The sequence below is a fragment of the Acartia tonsa genome, chromosome 1 (genome assembly GCF_053477335.1).
Source record: "Acartia tonsa isolate MP-2025a chromosome 1, ASM5347733v1, whole genome shotgun sequence".
NCBI classification, from domain to species: domain Eukaryota; kingdom Metazoa; phylum Arthropoda; class Copepoda; order Calanoida; family Acartiidae; genus Acartia; species Acartia tonsa.
The window spans coordinates 45,469,617-45,489,968 of record NC_137260.1 but is presented as its reverse complement, the minus strand read 5'-3'; the positions used below and the strand labels follow the sequence as shown (position 1 = coordinate 45,489,968).

Below are 20,352 nucleotides of genomic sequence, written 5' to 3'. Positions count from 1 at the left end.
GAGAGAGAGAGAGATAGAGATGGAGGGAGATGATTAAATACGAGAGAGATATTTTTGTCCTCTCCCATACTTTACTCTCTAAATTTTAAATCTCCCCTTTATTTACTTTTCTTATGAACCTAAAATTTCTTCCCCAACTTGGAACCTCCCCCCCCCCCCTTGTTTAAAATTTTATTATCATACTACCAAACTTTGAATCTGTTATAATCCTTTTCCTGATTTCTTTACTTAAATTGTCGTTTCCTGCTTTTAAAAATGTTTAGGATATATTATCGTATGCTGAAAGAGGTTCAGATAGATTATTCCGGGTAAAGCAAAAATAATTATTTAAAGGGGTGTTTAAAATCTCCTAAAAACATTCGGATCGGGGATAAAAAAGTTTTTTTTTTTTAAATATACAGCAGAGTTCTGCAACCTTGTACCGAATTATTACCTATGATAAAAACGTACATATATAAGGTTCCTTCCAAGGGTTCACATCCCAACTACTGCAGACAACCAATCCTTTGATTGCACGACCTTTGTCGGAAGTCCTAACTAAGCATGATAATGAGTTAATCCTATTTTTCAGCCAAGTCATTCTCTTACAATTAATGTCGCGCATCTGACATAGCTTCTGTAGGTTAACTTTCAGCAGTTGCGACACAGTTGTGTCAGAAACATTACAGTCAGCCGTGAGGCTTACATCAGCCACTGGTTAATTCTCTCGGTTAGCCGGCTTACTAAAGGCACTTAATAAACCTCAGCCACAGCCTCTCTGCCACATTCAGCTGCAACCGCGAATTTTTAAAATAATTTTTTAACATTGAATATGTTACAAGTTCGGCTCCCCATTCCAAATATTTAGCATAAGAGCATAAATTTCAGGTAGAGAGGGGACATTTTGCTGTTTATTACACTTGTTCCCAAAGTTTTATAATAAGTTTTCTTATTCGTTGGCCTAATAACTTTGGAGACTTAACGAATTCTGGTCGGTTCATTCATCAAGTTGAGTGTCCATATGCAACCAATAATCGTATTCTACAGAAGGGGTAATTTTGTTTATCATCATTGGTGATATACATCAATTTATCTAACATTGTCTTATCCCTATAGATCCCTGATAAATCTAAAATATACTTTCTTGCTTGTGTCAAATTGTTATCTATATTTATTTCTGTTTTCTCTCAATTTTTCTAACTTTTCTCAATCTCAATATTGACACTTTTCACTTTTTTATGTAAGTCAATGATTTTGTTTAATATAATCTACAGTATACTCAGACTCATAATCTCAGGACTTTAGAGGGGGGAGATGATAATTAACAATTTTAGCCCTATAAAATCTGTTTTTGAATATGAATTATGAACTATGCTACTTAAGGAAATATGATGAAATTATAACAAAACAAAAAAATTCATATTCATATACATATTTATTTCGATGTTTTTTTTTATAAAATCAATAACAAAACACTTCATATAAAAAGTGTTTTTATCACAATTCTAACAAATCATACAGTAATTTTTACATAGGTTAGGTAAAAGCAAAAACATTCATTCAAACTTATTGTTTTGCACAAGTTTGGCATCTACAAATATCTGGGGACCAAATTGGAAGTAAAGTTTAAAAGTTCTAAAAATATTTGTAGTAATCGTGTGCAATAATTTCTGCAATAAAACTTTTTTATAAGAACCGGTACAATTATATTAGCCAACTATAAAAAAAATTGCATAATATTGGTTAATATAAAAAGTATAAAATTTTAGTAATTAGCTTTTTTTATATGATTGCTTCTTTAAAATTTGAAATTTTGAAATTCCCTATAGATATTTGAAATTGTAAATTTGTAAATGAAATTCTTTTTTTTAAAAAAAGCTTGTTATGGCAATGTCATACTATTTTGGAAACGATAGGATAAGGCATAGTAGTACATGTTACATATAAAACAATGACGTCAATATTACTCAATAAAAGTTTAAAGTTTTATAACTCTTTATCAGTTTCTATATAAAGAATAGTTATAAAATAAATTATATAAGTTAACAAATTTAAAAGTAAGGCCTAAATTTTTGGAACTCGTCTATTTGTTTTTTTCATTAAAAACCATCCACAGTTCCTTGTTTCCTAAAAATATAATTAATTATTTGTGTCCTTTTAGATATTTCATCACCTATAATTAAACTATGGGCTCTGCATTCAAAGTGTAAGAAGTGGACAGAAAAAAAGCTAAAACATCTCAATGGTTACTAAAAATAATGTAGTTAAAAATTATCCCGAAACCTGTGCAGCAAAGCCTTTCTAAAATGAAGAACCCAACGGTTCAGTAGCTATCAAAATTTTTAGCAACAGACAAAATACTTTACTATTTCATGTACGTAATCCCTCTTAAATTCAGATAGATTTTTTTCTTCCTTACCCATCCCTTCCCCCTTACCAATACCCAATCCTCTCCTATGTTAGTGTCGCAACCTTTATATTACCTGAAATCCGCGTTTGCCGTTATCTTTCCAGAATCAGGATCAATTTTTATAGCCTAAAACATAGAGGAATGGTAAATATCGTTTAACAGTGGTTTTCCTCAAACTGTCTAGTCGAGTTCAGAACCCCCCATCCCTCCCATTAATTTTAGATATATTGAAAAAAAGAGGGGGTAGGTAGTTTTTGTGTGTTTTGTTTTATTTCCGGTCAGGATATTTTGGGTATATGTAGCCCCGAATGGATAGATCACCGCAAGTTTAGCCCCTTGCTTCCCTCCGTAGGGGTTAAGCATATAAGGGAGAAGTAGGTTTCGGGTAAAATCCGTAAAGGTTATGTGTTTTAAGTTTAAGCTTGGTGGTTTATGGCCACGCAAAGCACTTTCTTGGAAAGCACCCATTTAATTGTGTAAATACTGATACATTAGTATCACTGTTACCGTATAGTTCGAAATGTAATAATCTTCATATTAAGATGTACATATGAAATTGTTAGTTAAGTTTTCCCTTGCCATTGATGAGCCTGCCTAGATTAAAGTAGTATTAAGAAGATTGACATTCAGACTGCTTTCAAGATTTTCATAATAGCTATTAGAATGCTCATAGATTTTATTAATTGAAAGATATAATCCTTGTTTTATATTTGAATTCTTGTTTATAACTACACAACATAAGTTCAAAATAAATTCTCTGAACAAACATTTCACACCAAAATTGTTTGGAATTAGATTTAATACTTTTGATTTTTGTAGATTGTGTTTCACTTCAAACATGAAAATATTTTCAAACTGAAAACTAAAATTTTATTCTAGTTCATAAATAAATGTTTTTTTCATAAATAATTCATTTTAATATAATCTAGAGTTTAAAAATACTGATTCATGTTTTTTCTTTTTCTTTGGTTACAAGATCATTTTTTTACATGATTTCTTAATAGTATTCAGAAGTAGTTTTTGAAAAAAAAATTCTAAGGATTATAAACAAAAATATTATGATATGTGATACATAAACTTTATAAATATAATTTTTTTATTGCTCTAAAATTGAATCAACTGTCTATAGTCCTATCCTTTTATCCCAGGGATAAATCTTTCAATTCTTACATAGAAACAGTGGTCGTGATTCAGCAAATTAATTTCAGTAGAAATTAATTTTAATTTTGATATAGTATTGGTGTAATTTTAGCTTAAAACTTGTTTTATGCTAGTATTAAAGGGAATTGGGTAAAAAAAAGGGGGGGGGGAGAAGGAAGTGGGTTGTGGTAAAATTTTCTTTTTGAATTGTTTGTCAGAATCCCTGTCCCATGTCCGTGCATATAGAAAGTACAATTCGTTACCAGTAGTGCTTTGTTGAAGTCTAAACAACACAAACCTGAACTATAGATTCTCCTAGATGGTAAGGTTCTGTATCATGTCCATACTTCTCCAGACCTCTCACGGTCCATTTCGTTGTTCCTGCTTCATATTTAACCTTAACAAAAATCAAATACAAATTAAAAATTATGTGGGAGATCGAAAATATACTAAAAAAAATCTAAAAGTGTAAGAAAAGCATAATTAAACCTAAAAGGTACGAATCCGCCAAACAAATTATCATTTTGAACTAGACTAGTTCATAGGCCCTTCAGAGATAAACACTCACGAAGGGATACATGGTATTATCAATGGAACAAAGATTATACAAATTTTGTCTTTCCCTTCCTACTTTAGGGTATAGTCCCTCTTAAGGGGCGTTTCGTCGTATTTTTACAGTAGCTTTCCCCCCTATTTTTAGCTACTGAGAAAATAAGACGAAACGTCTCTTAAGAGGCTTTGTCATGAAAGGGACTATACCCATACTTTGTTCTGGTAAAATTGTAGTTGGATCCACTCAAAATTTACGTATGTTAATAAATGGGAGGAGGGGGGGGGGGAGGTGTTTCCTGTAATTAAGAATTAATAAGAGGGTAAGAACCGAAAACGTGAGAAAGGGAATTAAAAGTTGAAAAGGTTGCTAGTCGTAAAGAGATATGTTCGTAAAGAAGTTGAAAATTGAACAACAAAAAGTAAATAATCAAGAAAACTAATGTAGAACTTGTTGAGTAGATTCACTTCCTCAAAACTCTAAAATACCTTCATTGGCATGAGTTGATGATGTAACCTCCTATTTGAAAATAATGCAGTTGAGCAAACAACAAATTAGTTAAACATATCATAAAAATGTGCACTTTATAGGAAAATTTTTAAAAATAAGCAGGAAGGTCTTTCAAATTACTTTAAAGTCGTTTAATAACTAAATACTAAATATATACTAAAACATATATTATTGTCTGTTAAAATATTGTCAACCACTGTCATATTCAGGCAATCTTATTTTTAAGGGTAAGCCCTTGAAAGGTTTTATACTATCCAAGATACTAGGGACGCAGTGGCTAATTCAAAATTTTAGAACAAAAAATCTACATCAGTTTAATAACCAACCCTTGCGGGGTCATTCACGGCCTACTTACAATTACAAAGACATATGTAAAGGGGCTTAAAGTTAAGTCGTTAATCCAATTGAATTATTAAGGATCTTGCCGACAATCCTACTAAAACCTATTTTTATCCATTGAACATTTTTAATTATTTAATGATTTAACTATTAATAGAAAAGAATAAAAGAACTGCAAAATTTCCTGGCATCAATTGCAGTTTTGACATCATCACCCAGGAATAACATTCTCAATAACACCTGAAAAATCAATCAATCAATAACATTAATATATAAAAAACTAAACTTATTTATAGAATGATAACATTTGATAACTAGAAACAACAAATACACAAATCAAACTATTATGAACCCAGTATTAGTGTCGGACTGATTATGACGTAACAAAAAAAATTAGCCAATCAGAGGACATTATTGACCAATGGTAAAATTCATAGTGGCGTCTCATTGGCTAATTTTTTTTGTTGCGTCATAATCAGTTCGACACTAATACCGGGTTCAACTATTATTTCATTTATTCTACAGCAAATCTTCAAACACTCTATATCAACAACGGTTAGCATCAGCTAATAAAGAACCCTTACTCGTTTTGGTAGTGAGTTAATAAGAATCAGCTATTGTCAGCTGAAGTAAAATTTCCAGTTTATGGATTCATAACACTAAAAAGACTGTACATTGGTACAAGAGAAAAACAGGCAAAATGTGAACTGAAATGTTTTGGAAATTACTGATGGACCTAATAAAATTTAAACACAAAATGTAGTTACTGCTGTAATATTCTAGTTCTATATCAAAAATCTATAGTTTTGATTTACAAGAAAGTGTTAATATGACCTGAGCTACAGTAGTAATAATCTTAGTGCCACCACTAGCTCCAGCCACAGCCACTACCCTGTTCTTATCGTCAAGAACAATGGTAGGACTCATACTCGACAACGGTCTGAAAACAAATATTTTTTTATTGTTATGATATCGGATATAGTAAATCATATTGTTTGGCCTATTAATAATTAGAATTAGGAACCTTTCTATAAAATTATAGAAATCTATTGCGTTTAAGATATCTTGACCACAAGATCTTAATAATGATCACCCCTAATATTATCCTTTAATATAAAGTAGTAAGCCTTTTTTGTCTTTAGCGAAGGATCTCGCTATCCGCTGAAATGATATGGTTCTCCTTTACAGCGAAGCTTCTTTTAGGTCCAGGGAAGGTTTATAACTATGTTGTATACTATGGTTGTATACTATGTTTATAACTATGTATCTCCAACCTCCAAAGAGAAATCAACTCTAGAAAAAAAATTACCCCCCAAAATATTTTTGTTTTTCCACTTTTCATTTTTAAAACTTGAATTGAAAACAGGGGAGGGTCGACTTCCACCCCTTTATAAGTGCCCCTAAATGTTTCTAAGGGTGTAGCCGCGAGTATTTATATAAAGTAAAATTCCAATGAAGCCTTAGAAACAATTTTTTAATAGATCAAAAATTTATTATTAACAGCCAGAGTCAGACTGTTACATAAGTTAAACAGTTTTGTAAATACATTTTTTTAGAAAATTTGAAAATTCTTTCATCTTAAAAGAGAAGAAAATTCATTTTATAAAATCTTTTTCTTTTGTTGAAAGGAGCAAATGGAAAATTTTGTAATGAACAATAGAAAACTTTGATAGAATTTGTGGGAAAAATAGAATCTTTAATCAATAGTTATAAAAGTGCTGAACAAACACAATGTTATATATTTGTCAATATGGTCAATTTATTTGAATTAAAAGTTATTTCAGCAGAAATTGTTTTATAATATTAGAGGCTGCGCCCATAGCCTCTTTAGGCTTTTTGTTTTGAATTAAATCTAATAACAAAACAGTCTAAAACAACTCTAAACCTATGCGAAGCTTCTCTGAAAATGAGAACTCAATTGGATCAGTAACAATTAATATTTTAGTCTTGGTAGACAAAAAAATTACTACTTTGTATAAATGGATATATATGTAAGGTAAAGATGAAAAAACATTGATTGGCATAAACCTTTTATGATTATGTTATATTAGAGATCATTGTTTATGATATGCAAATAACTATTTTTAGGGAAGCCTACTCAGTGCAACACAATTACCTCTTAACATCAACTTGTTATCATACAATTTAATATACTAGCGGCTCCACTCCTAGTATCTAGGGGCTCTGGATTCGAGAAGTAGGTAAGTTAGGAATAAAATCAAACTGAGATGTACAAATTAAATAGCCTAAGACCATCACGGACCTATGAGAAGAGTGCCTGAAATAGAAAACCCAATCGGTCCAGTAGTTTTTGAGATGTTAAGCTTTAGACAAAAAGCCTTTCTACTTTATATTATAGGATATATTAAATCAGTTATTTAAAGTACACCAGGTACTATGCAGTAGCATCCCTGCAATAATCAAATTGATAAATACCTTTTGCCAGGTGCCGGATAGTTAGCCGGAGATGGACGGACACCAAAAGAGTTTACAATGCCAGGATACGAGAAATCATCCATCTAAATACAAAAATTTCATTTCATATATGTACAATTAGAGAGGGGCCGCAAAAAAAACTATAAAATCTAAGTAATTTTTAAGGTGAACTAAAACTTTTTATATTAAGGAAAGATTAAAAATATTAATATTGACCTGATTGTTCATAACTATGCCAGTGGAAGGAGACATAAATTTACTTCCAAATAATAAGTTTACTGTAGATGTTACTGATACAGCATCACCTAAATATTTGCAAATACATTGGCTTTGTTTAATATAACATGAAAAAGAAACAAGACTGATTAAATTTAAGAGCAACGAAGCCGATTTTTTTCATTCTTGCTATTTTGAATATTTGATTATGTGTCTAAAACGAGTTTACGCGACTGTATCATTTTTTAGTAGTTTACATCAAAGTGCCTAATGGAGTACAGAACCTTCACCCTTATTATTAAAATAGATTTTAAGATAATGGGGGGAATTCCATTTAATTCAAAAATAAGGGTGGGGGTTTCAGTCCTCGTTAGCTAAGCACTTTGAGGGAAAACGCCCATTTTTTTAAAGTGCTAATATTTAAAATAAACATCTCTTACCTGCAGGAGAAAGAACTGACATATGTGCAGTTCCCGCATCCTCTATGCTTGTAAACTCTGCACCATAAAAGTTGACATCTGTAGACGTTTTCACATCACTAAATACAACAAACATCAAAAAAATTATAATACAAGAGTACTACGAAAAACGCAGGAGTTACAAATTAATCTAACCTATTTTAAACCATCATATAGGTTTTTTAAATGGGTAATCCCTGCAGGGGCTTTTTTTGTATCTGCATATTCTAGATTAAATAGAAATACCTGATTAACCTAATATTTTAGACACCTTTGTCACTCCTGCGTTTGTCCTGGAACCATTCAAAGTAGAGCGACGTTTGTCTGTATCTGTATTCGATCTGGTCTTACATAGTGTCAAGATATTTTTTTGAAACAACGAAATCTAACATAAAGGACACAAACCAAATTTTTATAAAAATCAAAGAAGGATGCTAAGGGGAATGTTACTAGTTTTTGCTGTGATACAAAGTATATTTGTTACATAAAAGTTGTTCTATTTTATGAATGGCTTTTATAATTATATTTGTTTTGTTCAGAAATGAAGTAAAAGCAGAGAAATTTGAGAAGAAATCTTAATGAATGTATGACCATAGAGACATAAACTTTGAAATTCATAGAAAAGTTTTGAAAACCCAATTAAAAGTTTTTGGTACGGAGAAAAGAAAAAATATGAAGACTATCTTTAAAAACAAAGCTTTACTACAATAAGAATGTTCTTCAGTCCTTGCGCAATTTCGCTTAGAATGGTGCCATCACTTACAAATATTGCAAGGTGAATTATAATATTATTCTATAACAACATGAAGGTAAATTCAATAGCACAAGAAATATACATTCAAATTTATAATGAAAGTCGATTCGTACATTTCAAACATGTTTTGTTGAAAATTACATCTAAATTTTATTAAATGTTCTATAAACTTTTTGGGTAAACTTCTTTTAGCGAAGAATCTCTATAATTATGTCATTAAATGTAAGTGTGTCTATATTAATCTTCCTAGATTTGGACAATCTTATATACGACTGATTCAGTGATTAAATAATTTTATCATTTATTAAAAACCCATCTCTGATGTTTTAATGTTCAGTTTTTAAGTTTTATTTGAGCTTCGCTTTTATGGATATTGTAATTGTTTAATAAAAAGTAAATCTTTCTATTTACCTGATTTTACTCGCAATTTGAAATAAGGTTTCATTCAAAGAAAGCTCTTGTACTATCCTTTTTACTCTTTCCCTTAAAATTATGTATAATCATATAATATTTACATCATTTTTGCAAAAAACATTAGTTGTAAGTTATTTTTGAAAAAACACAACTATGTTTGGTTGTAAGTTAGTTTTATAATTGATTAATTTTCATTTTTTACATAAAAATATGATTAGTACAATTTCAAAATGATAAAATAACTTTTCACAATCAGTTCACCTTTCCTCAACTACATTTTAAGGGGGGGGGGGATTTTCTAACCCTCAATAAATAGCCCAAAACCTACCCAAGGACAATACTAAAATATTTAGAAAATTTTGACTCATCTGTCCATTTGTTTACGAGATCTTACTGGCCTCAAACAGGCATAACCTCATACAACTTACTATTAGTATGATATAAAATGGAACAAAACCTACCCATATTCTTCATTATGCCAATCAGCCAACAAAGTTCTTTTTGCAAAGGCAAATTTACATGATTCTATAAATCTAAATAAAACAAGTTTAATTTTTATGAAAACTTATGTCTTTTTAATAAAGGACAGCAATTTTCGCCTCGTATTATAGACAGCTTTCCGCGGATATTAAAATGAAAAATTTTGAGATTAAAACCAGCTTTGTTAGCCCCGAAGGGCCGAGGGTCCTGAATTCAAAACTGAAATAAGTTTTATGATTTTTAGATTATTATTAATGGGAAATTGTCTGTAATACGACGGTTTCAAAGCCATTCTGAAAAAAGATTACAATTCTTTCGATTCAATACAAAAAAAAACATAAAAACGTCTAGAAATCATCATCAGGCACTTAACGCCAAAATAATTTAAAATCTGAACATAAAGTTCCAAGTTATACATAATCTTAATTAGACAGTCACTCATACAGCAAACCACTTTTTCAGATAGACATCCATTTATTGAAAAGAATGACTATCTTTTCGGCTGAGTTTATTTGTGTTTTAGGTTTGGTTATCCACCCCACTATTCCTTTTAAAAAGTGTGATGCATAGACAAACACACAAACAATTCGGAGGCCATTGTTTTAAAGGTCCTTGGGAGCATACACATGACGATAAAGTATTTCAGTAAGTTAGAATTGGTGAACAAAGTCTTTATTTCTTTTTAAAATAATCATATATATGAATGGTTTCATTCTTGTCATCATTACCTGTGCCAAAATAAAGCATTCGGTCTGTCCAAGGGATCAGGTCTGTAGGTTCCAAGGATACCAAGAATACTGGCTGTTATAATACCACTTCCTACAATTGACAAATTAAAGCAAAATACAGTAAAATGACAAAAAAAGTAATAAAGTAATAAAATGTAAATTTGAACTGATGACTAAGGTATTTAAAATACGTCCATCAGTAACTAAGTTATTTTGTGGCTTTTAAAATTAATTGAATAAGGAAATTTTAAAAAGTAATTGTATGGATACTCGTATTATACTCGTAAATTTCGATAATAAACGGACGTATGGACAGGACATGCATAATAGAGTCATAGAGTAGCTGCATTATTATAAAAAAAGAACCTGGAGGAGGGGAAGAGAGAACAGTGTAGGGTGTATTAGGAATTTTTACACTCACAGGCTCCTCCCAACTTACTCTAAAATATATATTTATATTAAACAAAATTAAAGGGTCTAAAGGGATAAGACAATAACCAATAAATTGATGTACATCCCCAATGATGATATTTGAAATTCTGTAGATTACAATTAGTGGTTAAGACATTTGGATACTTAACTAAATGAACCAACCGATCAAAATCCAGTATAAGTCCCAAAAGTTGATAAGCCAACGACTGTGAAGCATTTCTATAAAACTCTGGAGAATAGTGGCATAAACAGCCATATGTCCTCTCCCTCCCTATATAAAAATTACTTTCTCTTAAAGTATTGATAGTACATAGGAAAAGAATAAGTCTAAATGTCACAGACAATGCAGACAAATTGTAAATGTCATCTGAAACCATGTCAAATATATCAGGCATACAGGGATTGGTTATAGACAGTAGAAACTATTTTTTCATGCTGTTGGGCCGGGTTTCGATCCCATCACTAACCCGATATCGAGCAGAGTTTAGCTATGGTCTTGGGTTCAAAATTTTATTGTTATTATTTATAAAATTAATAAATGTATAATTATAGATAATTAACTGGATTCAATGTTGGGGACCTTTTTCGTCTGCTAGCAAATTACTTTCTGCTTTTTTGTAGTGTCTTGGGTGTGTTGATATTTCCGACGCAATTAGCTTAAAATCAAAGACAAAATTGAAAGTCGGAACAGGGTCCATGGGGTGTGGACACATAGTTACTTAACCCCTCCCCCCTCTATTGTTTTACTTTAATATGAAATTATCTTTTTATACCTATGTATTAGCACAAATAAATAATTGCTTTATTGGTTTATTGTTACACTCAACGATGATGTAAGTTGGATGTACTATACAGGTATCTTAAGAGATAAGACAATTTCCTATAAATTGATTTACATCCACAATGATGATAAACAAAATTCCTACTTCTTTAGGTTACTATTAGTAGTTGAAACGTTTGGATACTCAACTACATAAATCAACCTATCAAAACTCAGTGAAAGAACCTAAAGTTGTTAAGCCAACGAATAAGAAAACGTTATTATAAAACTTTGGGGACTAGTGAAACAAACAGTCCATTTTCCCCTCCTTTCCTGTATTTTTTTTACTTATGCATATTATCATACCAGCAAAGTGTTTCATATTCACCAACAAACCTACACACTGAGTTTAAAAAGGGATAGATATTCATAAGAGTAAAGCAGGGAGGAAAGGATAATTTGACTGTAAATTATACGGGTTATCAAAGATACATAAAACGCAGGGACAAGGGAATGACATTCTGACAAACAACTCTAAAGGAAAATTTCCCCACAACCCCCTTCTTTCCCACCCCTCTTTACTTACATAACAAAAACCAAATATACCACCAGATATTTTATAAGGTTTCGGGATTTTTTGTAGAATTGTTGGTTAGAATAGCTACCCCTGATAAAAAATTTTCTTATTATTTGCTCAAAAAGGTTGGATACTTTTATAAAATCTTGATTTGTTAGCTAAAACTTTCAGTGTCTAAACATTTTCATCAATGATTTCAATCTAAAAAAAGGGTAATCATGTTAATCATAATTATGAGTGTAAATCAATTCATTGTCTTATCTCTCAAAATCCATGAAGTATGGGTTAGTTCGTGCTGTAGTAGTATTTTACCAGGCAGAGAGTGGACATTGGGCTGTTTATTACACAAGTACCCAAAGTTTTATATTAATGTTTTCTTATTTGTTGGCTTAACAACTTTTGGGACCTTCATCGAATTTTGATTGGTTGGTTCATTAAGCTGAGTGTTTAAACGTTTTAATCTCAAATTTTAATCAACAGAAGGAGTAATGTTGTGTATCATTATTGGGAATTTAAATCAATTTATCGGCCATTTTCTTATCCCTTTAGATCCCTGGTAATTTACAGCTCTGGTGTGTTTGACAAAGTGAAAAATTTGGCGAAAATGATGACCCACCTGTAAGACGTAACAATGTAATAGTATCAAACCTTGACCTACAAATCTCCTATTACAATTCATTTATGAAAGGTTTACAAGAATTATAGCAACAATAGAATAAAAAAATTTCACAAATCAGAAAACGAATATGATTTAATTCACAATGCATTAATAACCATATCTCTTTAACGTCCAAAATAAGGTTATTCCTTTTATTGAGCTTTTTCTCCACATATCTTTTAAATCATCCCAGGAATAAGGTATAGCCAATAAGCGAAATTAATCTTAAATAATATTTGGTGGGCAGATAAAATGTTCGTCTTTACAACGAAGTCTTGTCCCCAAAACATAAAAAATTAGCTGAAATTAACCAAATTATTTTTTTTTATTAATTCAATTGTGGTTACAGCTGAAATCATCCATATTGATCCACCCTGTGTGGCACTTAATGTTGCTGACCTGTAATTCGCCATATCTTGTGTAGTAATAATCCCCCCAGCGTCTTGGATATCCTTCACTAATAACTCAGCTATCTCCCCCTTGTAGAATTCATCTGCTCCCTACGATAAAATATATAAATATTTCATATAAAAACGTGATAAAGCTGTTCTTTGTTAATCTATTCTGCTGTTTTTATCAGCACACAGCTCAGTAGTCTGCACTGTGTGTAACCAGCGACATTAGCCGCAGCGTGCCTGTTTGACGTCGAGGAGGTGTTGGGTTAAACACTGGTATACACCGCGCTATACTACAGACATTGCTGCTGTTTTGTCTGGCACCTTACTCTAATAGTAAGAATAGAGGAAATGCCTTGGCCCATAAACAAGCGCAACTTATTACCATTCACAAGTAAGACAAAGATCGAGCAATCAATGGATTGGTTGTTTGTTGGATGTTTCTTAACTTAATATTCTACAATGGGCGTTAGATTCCCCCCCCCCCCCGCAATACAAGCAAATGATGCTTTGATTTGTCTAGATGATCACTTGAAATCGAAGGAGAATCCCGTCCCAACGAGATCATAAAGCCTGTCGTGATGAGCTAAATGTTTTAATACAATTAAACAATATTTATACATAAAATTAAAGAAAAATAAATCCGAAGACTTTTACAGTGGCTTCTCTACAATATGGAGTTTAAACATTGAACTTACCAAATTAGCAATTTTGTCCAAGGTAATGCCAAGGGCTGGGTTCTTATATGTCTCTCCTTCTTTTAATAGCTCATTTGTCTAAAATTAAAATCTTTTTAAAAAATCACAAAACTTTGGTATACCTATCTAAAGGGTGTGGAAAAAAATGCGGACTTTTTAAAATTGAAATTGCGCGGCTTGTGTTAATAGTAGAAAAATGTTATGCTTATCGTTAGAACCGCTAAGAAGTCTATTTTTTAGAAATATAAGAACGATTCCTCTGCTACGTATAGTTTAGGAGCTATATGTTAAAATGTCCAAACTGACTTAAAATTTGACTTGCGAGTAAATTTTGGGACATTTTAGCCCCTAGCTCCTAGATTATTTGTAGCACAGGAACCGTTCTTATATTTCCAAAAAATACAGTTCATAGCGGTCCTAACGGTATGCATAACATTTTTCTAATATTAACACAAGCCGCGCAATTTGAAATTTAAAAATGTACGCATCAATTTTTGCAAAATATCTTCTCTAATTTTTAGTTATATTTTAAAATTTACTCGCAAGTCAAGTTTTACGTCAGTTGGGACATTTTAACACGTAGCTCCCAAACTATACATAGAACAGGATTCGTTCTTATATTTCCAAAAAAAATAGAGTTCATAGCGGTTCTAACGATATGCATAACATTTTTCTACTATTAACACAAGCCGCGCAATTTCAATTTTTAAAAAGTCCGCATTTTTATTTGCACACCCTTTAGAATATGATAAACTATGGTTGAAGATATGCCTATAACATATATATTATTTGTGATTTAAGCGAATGCAGCTCAAAAATTATACCTTATCATAACAGAGATCGTTATAAAAGGTCAAAAATTGATAGATTTATTTTAACATGCTCCTTTACAATGTTATATAGAAAACTTTTGCTTTGGTTATAGTAAAATAAAATAAGATATGTTAAATGTTGATAGAAATTATAATTTATAATCAACAAGTTGTTCAGAATCACCTTTTTATTTAGATATACAGATGATAGACCAGGATCTGATTTGATGTATTTTTCTGACTTCTTTAAGGATCTAAAAGTAAAGGTTAAAAAGTTCACATATACGTAAAGGATTAAATTTTGAAGTAATCCTATAAAAAAAAACATATAATTTCGTTTCATTAAAAATTTGTACAAATTTTTAGTTTTAGCTTTGTTAAAAAATCATTTCTATAAAATTAAAAATCAACTGTTGTATCTATCTACATATAGACAGACCGATAGAACTGACATGTAGTGGATGGTACATGGTGTTTCTACAACCAGCAGAAATACAGCTAGATGTTATTTTTGTCAAAATGTAAAAATCTTTACCAAAAATACAGCCATACTTAAAGTAACTGCCATAAATACATCTAACACTGGCATTTATAAATCCAAAATTGTCCAATATAAATTTATTTCTTACCAAATTTACATCTAAACTTTTTAATGTCATAAATACATCCTGTACATTTAACTAATAATAATTAATAGTGAACTGTCCTACCTTTGTAAGTGAGCACTGACTTTAATACCCTTGTTACAAAGATTTTTACTCGGCTCAATCAACCTCTTCCAGCTTATGTTAGGATTTCCATATCTCTAAAATTAAAATTTAGTTTTTGTTATTAAACATAACTGAATATCATTTTGATATAGAATCGATCCTTACTTAACTTTGAAGAGTATGTCTTGTAATATTGAAACAAAAAAAGAAAAAAGGCTCTAAACTAATTCTAATATATGTAAGCAATTCCCATTTTAGAACGAACTTTATTATTAGTTTGTCCTATGAAATTAATTCACATAGGTATTTGAAGTTATAGTGACTTGCCTAAATTGCATTCTGTAAGCTGAAAGTACAACCAGAATGACTTTACAGGTACAAAAACGAGATACCTGTTTTGCCTCCCAATACCCCATAACCTCTCCAGGTACACCAGATGACAGAGGTCCTATCGTACTGCTGGCACTAAAATAATATTTGTAAAATATGCCTTAAATCTACTTTCCAACTTGAATTGATAATAAACAAAATATATTAGAATTATTGGTTAAAAAGTTTGGACCTTACATATTTGGAACCAAGCAATGAAAAATTGCCCAAAGTTTAAAACTAAACTTTTGGTGCTGGTGCAATTTCCCTTCCCTTCCATCGTAGATTGTTAAATTGATTATGAAGTATGTCCATTTATTAATAAGTAATATTAAAAAACAAACTTCAATGTTCATGCTAACGACATCTAGTGGCATAATATTAAACTAAATTAGACTTACTTTGCAAACATTTGTGGGTTAGCTCCTGCAGGAGCCATCTCTCTAGCTACTAGCGCCACCCTTGTCCCATTGGCAAGACTGATAGTCATAAGGAAACCGCCGCCTTTTTAAATGATTTAATTTTTATACATTTTACTAAAAATGTTAAAAGTTTTAAAATGTAACTTTTAATGGTGAATAAGTTTTTTAGCTCAAAATTATTACGAGAAAGCATTTAGTTAACTTTTAATAAGCAAGATATTTAATAAATGTTTAAAGAGAGTATGAAAAGCTTGAAGATAAATAAGAGGTCAGCTAAAAAAATATGAGAGGGGGGGGGTCAAATTCAACCCTCCACTACCTCCAGTGCCCCTAGAGGACCCTAGGGAGGGGGAGGGGAGCCACTAGTAGCAAATAACTAATATTAAGATTCCATGAAAATTGTATCTTTCCTATGCCCATGCTTTGAGATGTAACGACACTGTTACAAAATAAAATTGCCACAGCCGCGTCAACAGCACTTCCCTCCTCAGACAAAACATCCCTGAAAATAACAACAACAATGTTAACAAAATAAAATTGCCACAGAATTTTTAGACAATACATACATGAGAAAAAAAACAATTTTATTAAGTAAAGCAATAACAGCCGATTTTACAGCACTACCCTCTCTAAACAAAACATCCCTAAAAATAATAACAATGTTATCAAAATCAAAAAAAAATTGCCACAGTGTCCGTAAGTCAGTCAGTATCGCAATGAGGGAAGTGTGATTTTCTCGACTGCCATTTAAGATAGAAATAAAAAACTTCTTGCCAACATTCCCATCATCATGGAGCATGAATGGTCGTACTGCTTTATATCAGCTTTTAAGCTATTTTATACATTTGACATTTTCCGCCCATATCTTTGACCCGATTTAAAAAAAATTATGGATAAGAATATCAAAATTAAATTTCCCATTTTTCTGAGCATCTAGTTATATCTAATTCAGTCATCATACAAAATATAAATATAAAAACTATAAAAATACATGAGTGATGTTTCTCCAAAAATCTATTACTAATTTCAACAAATGCTCTTTAGATCTCCTTGTCTGCATTCTTATTCATGATTTTTTGTGTTTTGCTTTTTGTTGTCATCCTTGTTGAAATTATGAACGTTTTGACAATAGCCATAACCTAAATTGAGTAACTAATCAAAATAAAATTCACAAAAATTTTAGCTAATTACTAGTTTTAACTAGAGATTATATATTTATTTATTTGGGTGGTTCCCAATAACTAATCCGGATTATAAATCTAATCTAATTATAATTTTTAATGAGAAAAAAACATATTAATGCATTTCATATTATCAGCAAAGAATTAAGTAGGCTTGTAATAATTTAAATGCAAAATAGCAATAAAAATTATTGTTTATAAAATAATAATATCAATTACTAACAAAATAAGCAGTCAAAATAAAATATTAAAAATATTTTCTACGACCTTTATTGATTGGCTACAACCACTTTATGGCTTAAAGCACAATTACTCAGTAACACAAATTTACCTTCCAATTTTGGAGCAGGGCGTGGAATCAACCGCAACTGCAGCTGTGGGGAAAGACTTCAACAAACTGAAATTTAAAGTAAACAGTTGAATAATTTTTTTCTTTTTTAATATGGGAGTTGTTACTGGTCACGGACAAGGGACCAGTTTTCTGTAAAAAAAAAAACAATTATAAGTGAAAATTTCCCCAACACACTTCCTTCTTTCCTCCCCTCTGCTTACCCAATTTCCTTAGTTACAGCACTAAACAAGTTATACGCCAACATTATGCCACAAAATTATCCAGATTTTCAGCAATTTTAAATGAAATTTTTTTAATCACAAACCTTTTATTACCGGGAATTCTTGATCGTAGGTACAAAAACTATAGTTTTATCAAATCCTGGTTCCAAACTTGTCAACCAATTATTAATATACAAATATCAAATTTATAAGAATTTGCACTTTGTTTGAGCTACTAACAAGAACATTAATTCAAATCTGTTTCTGTGAGTGTAACTTATTTCTATATTTTCGGAACATTACAGCCAACCTAACATTATACCTTGATGAAGGGCTAGGTTCTGCTAACAGAAGAGCTAGAGATGGATCAAAGGTGACATTTGCTAGACCCCCGTCAGATCCATAACTAGGAGAATCATCAGTTTTTTCCTGAAATATGAAACAAGAAAAGTTTATGTGAGCTGCAAAGAATAATCCTTTACCATTTAGCGCTCCCTGTATGCCTTTCCTACATGAATTACTGGCGACTATAGCACCAAAGGCCTCAAAGAAGATAAAGTAATACTTTATAAGAATACTTTATCTTCTTTGAAAGGCCTTTAAGACTAAGGGGAGGTCGACCTTCCATTTCAAACTTTAAAAAAATTTTGGAGGTAATTTTTGTAGAGCTCGTTCTATTTTAATGGGTCAAATTACCCAACCCCGAAAAATTCCCAGGACATATAAAAAGCTTAAAGACGAGTCTTATCAATCGAAAGGTTAGTACGATCATGATCGGTAAACACAAAAAAACGGACATCATCAAAGAATAAAATACTTATGAGGGCAAAGCAGTCAACGGACGGACTGATAAATCAAAATTAGACATAGCAAAAAAAAATGCGTTATTTGATTATATATGTATATGGGTCGGCTGCATTTTTCCAGGTTTAGCAATGCAAACCCGACTTTACCAGCTGTGAGATAGAATTTAACAATTGCATTTGCAAAAATGAATAATGAATTGAAATACTATTTAGAAATGATTACTTACATAAATTAAAATTTTGTCTTGTCATTCTGTTTCAAACAAAATCATGGTTTAATATCAAAACACAAGGAAAAGTGACAAAGCTGAGTTGTAAATAGGAAATGCAAAGTAATCACAATAAAACAAACTTTTTACAGTTCAAACATTAAGTGCTTTCCTCAAAGTGCCTATTGAGCACTGAAAACCCCTCCCACTTTTAAAAAATTGAATTTAAGGGGAGGGCATAGTTTTTTACCCTATTCATAACACCTGAAGAGACCCCTCGCCAATCGGTGCCAGTTCCTGCGGGGCTATCATGTACCAAATATGATCTAAACTAATCTGACCAAAAGTTATATACAAGCAAATAAAAAACTTCGACTCCTTATTTCTAATTTATTTAAAAATAAGAGGGGGGAGTTCTGGGATTTACTAAGCACTTTGAGGGAAACCACCTTTTCCGAAACTCTTTAGGAATTTATAGAAAGACTTTAAAAAATTTTACCTGATTTAAATTATTAAATTTATTTGTGAATATTCCAACACATATGGCCGCTATAATACCTCCAGCACAGATAGCTAATAATTAAGTTTACATTCAAAAGAATCATCAAGCATGGCTTGATATTAATAGGGAGCTTCTAAAATGCTAAATTTACTCCAAGTTTTTTCCGTTATAAAATAAAAAATTACAAAGGTTCTAATGTTTGTCGCTTTAGTTCTCATTTTCATGTAAGCTTTATAGAGGTTATTCCTAAATTAAACGGCCTCTATAAGCTTTGGGCGCAGCCGCTAGCATTCTGAAAAGGTCAAAGAATCTAGCATATTCAACTAATGTAAACCTTTCCTGATATTATAGATATAGCCACTGTTTTCATCCATGGCTTCGAAACAGTAATCATTTTTTAAAAATTTTCTTCACTTTTTATTAATAAATTATTGATTTTTTTATTTCACATGTTAGTACAATAAATCTGAAAATTATATACCATGAAGGCTTTAGTAAAAAGTGGTCATGACTGAAGTAGTATAGAAATGCATTTTTTAGGTTATATTTTTACAATATTCATATCGACTACATGGCAATTATAATGAACCTAACAATATTCGAATGACATTATGCCGACATATTTCAATTATATACAGAGGCGTGCTTAAAGTACACATGTTTGCGACAGCGATTATGCCACACAGCTGCGGCTTTATCCAAGTTGTAATAATAAAATTTGAAACTAAGCAGGGTAATTATGCCCATTGTCCTATGCCTAATCGCTGCGGTAAAGCTACTCTATAATTTGAAATGTTCGTATGTCTGCTTTTTTGTTTTATATGAAATTGATTCGCTACATATGGATGTTGCCAT

The 20,352-nt window shown here is 31.2% G+C and overlaps 1 protein-coding gene across 1 annotated transcript; it reads right to left on the bottom strand.

Moving 5' to 3' along the window:
• Nucleotides 1–1,403: 1,403 nt before the first annotated feature.
• On the bottom strand, nucleotides 1,404–19,952 carry LOC145321666 (scoloptoxin SSD14-like). Its single transcript, XM_080163166.1, has 24 exons — nucleotides 19,839–19,952; nucleotides 19,495–19,570; nucleotides 18,303–18,409; nucleotides 17,760–17,825; nucleotides 16,660–16,749; nucleotides 16,227–16,331; nucleotides 15,849–15,921; nucleotides 15,457–15,551; nucleotides 14,931–15,000; nucleotides 13,935–14,012; nucleotides 13,241–13,341; nucleotides 10,781–10,854; nucleotides 10,415–10,505; nucleotides 9,668–9,739; nucleotides 9,204–9,275; nucleotides 8,021–8,118; nucleotides 7,581–7,669; nucleotides 7,365–7,447; nucleotides 5,763–5,868; nucleotides 5,115–5,168; nucleotides 4,568–4,600; nucleotides 3,828–3,926; nucleotides 2,463–2,515; nucleotides 1,404–2,106 (listed from the first exon to the last, which is right to left on the bottom strand). The coding sequence occupies exons 1-24, from the start codon at nucleotides 19,889–19,891 to the stop codon at nucleotides 2,079–2,081; spliced, it is 1,866 nt and encodes a 621-aa protein (XP_080019292.1). The 5' UTR covers nucleotides 19,892–19,952; the 3' UTR covers nucleotides 1,404–2,078.
• Between the last annotated feature and the right edge of the window lie 400 nt (nucleotides 19,953–20,352).

What these genes read in the sequence shown, in the direction of transcription:
- LOC145321666 (XM_080163166.1), bottom strand. Translation starts at nt 19,891, where the DNA reads ATGATTACTGTTTCGAAGCCATGGATGAAAACAGTGGCTATATCTATA. An exon ending in GAACCTAGCCCTTCATCAAG is followed by an intron (nt 17,826 to 18,302) that starts GTATAATGTTAG and finishes TTTAAATTTCAG; the next exon opens with TTTGTTGAAGTCTTTCCCCA. An exon ending in CTGTATATCTAAATAAAAAG is followed by an intron (nt 14,013 to 14,930) that starts GTGATTCTGAAC and finishes TTTTAATTTTAG; the next exon opens with ACAAATGAGCTATTAAAAGA.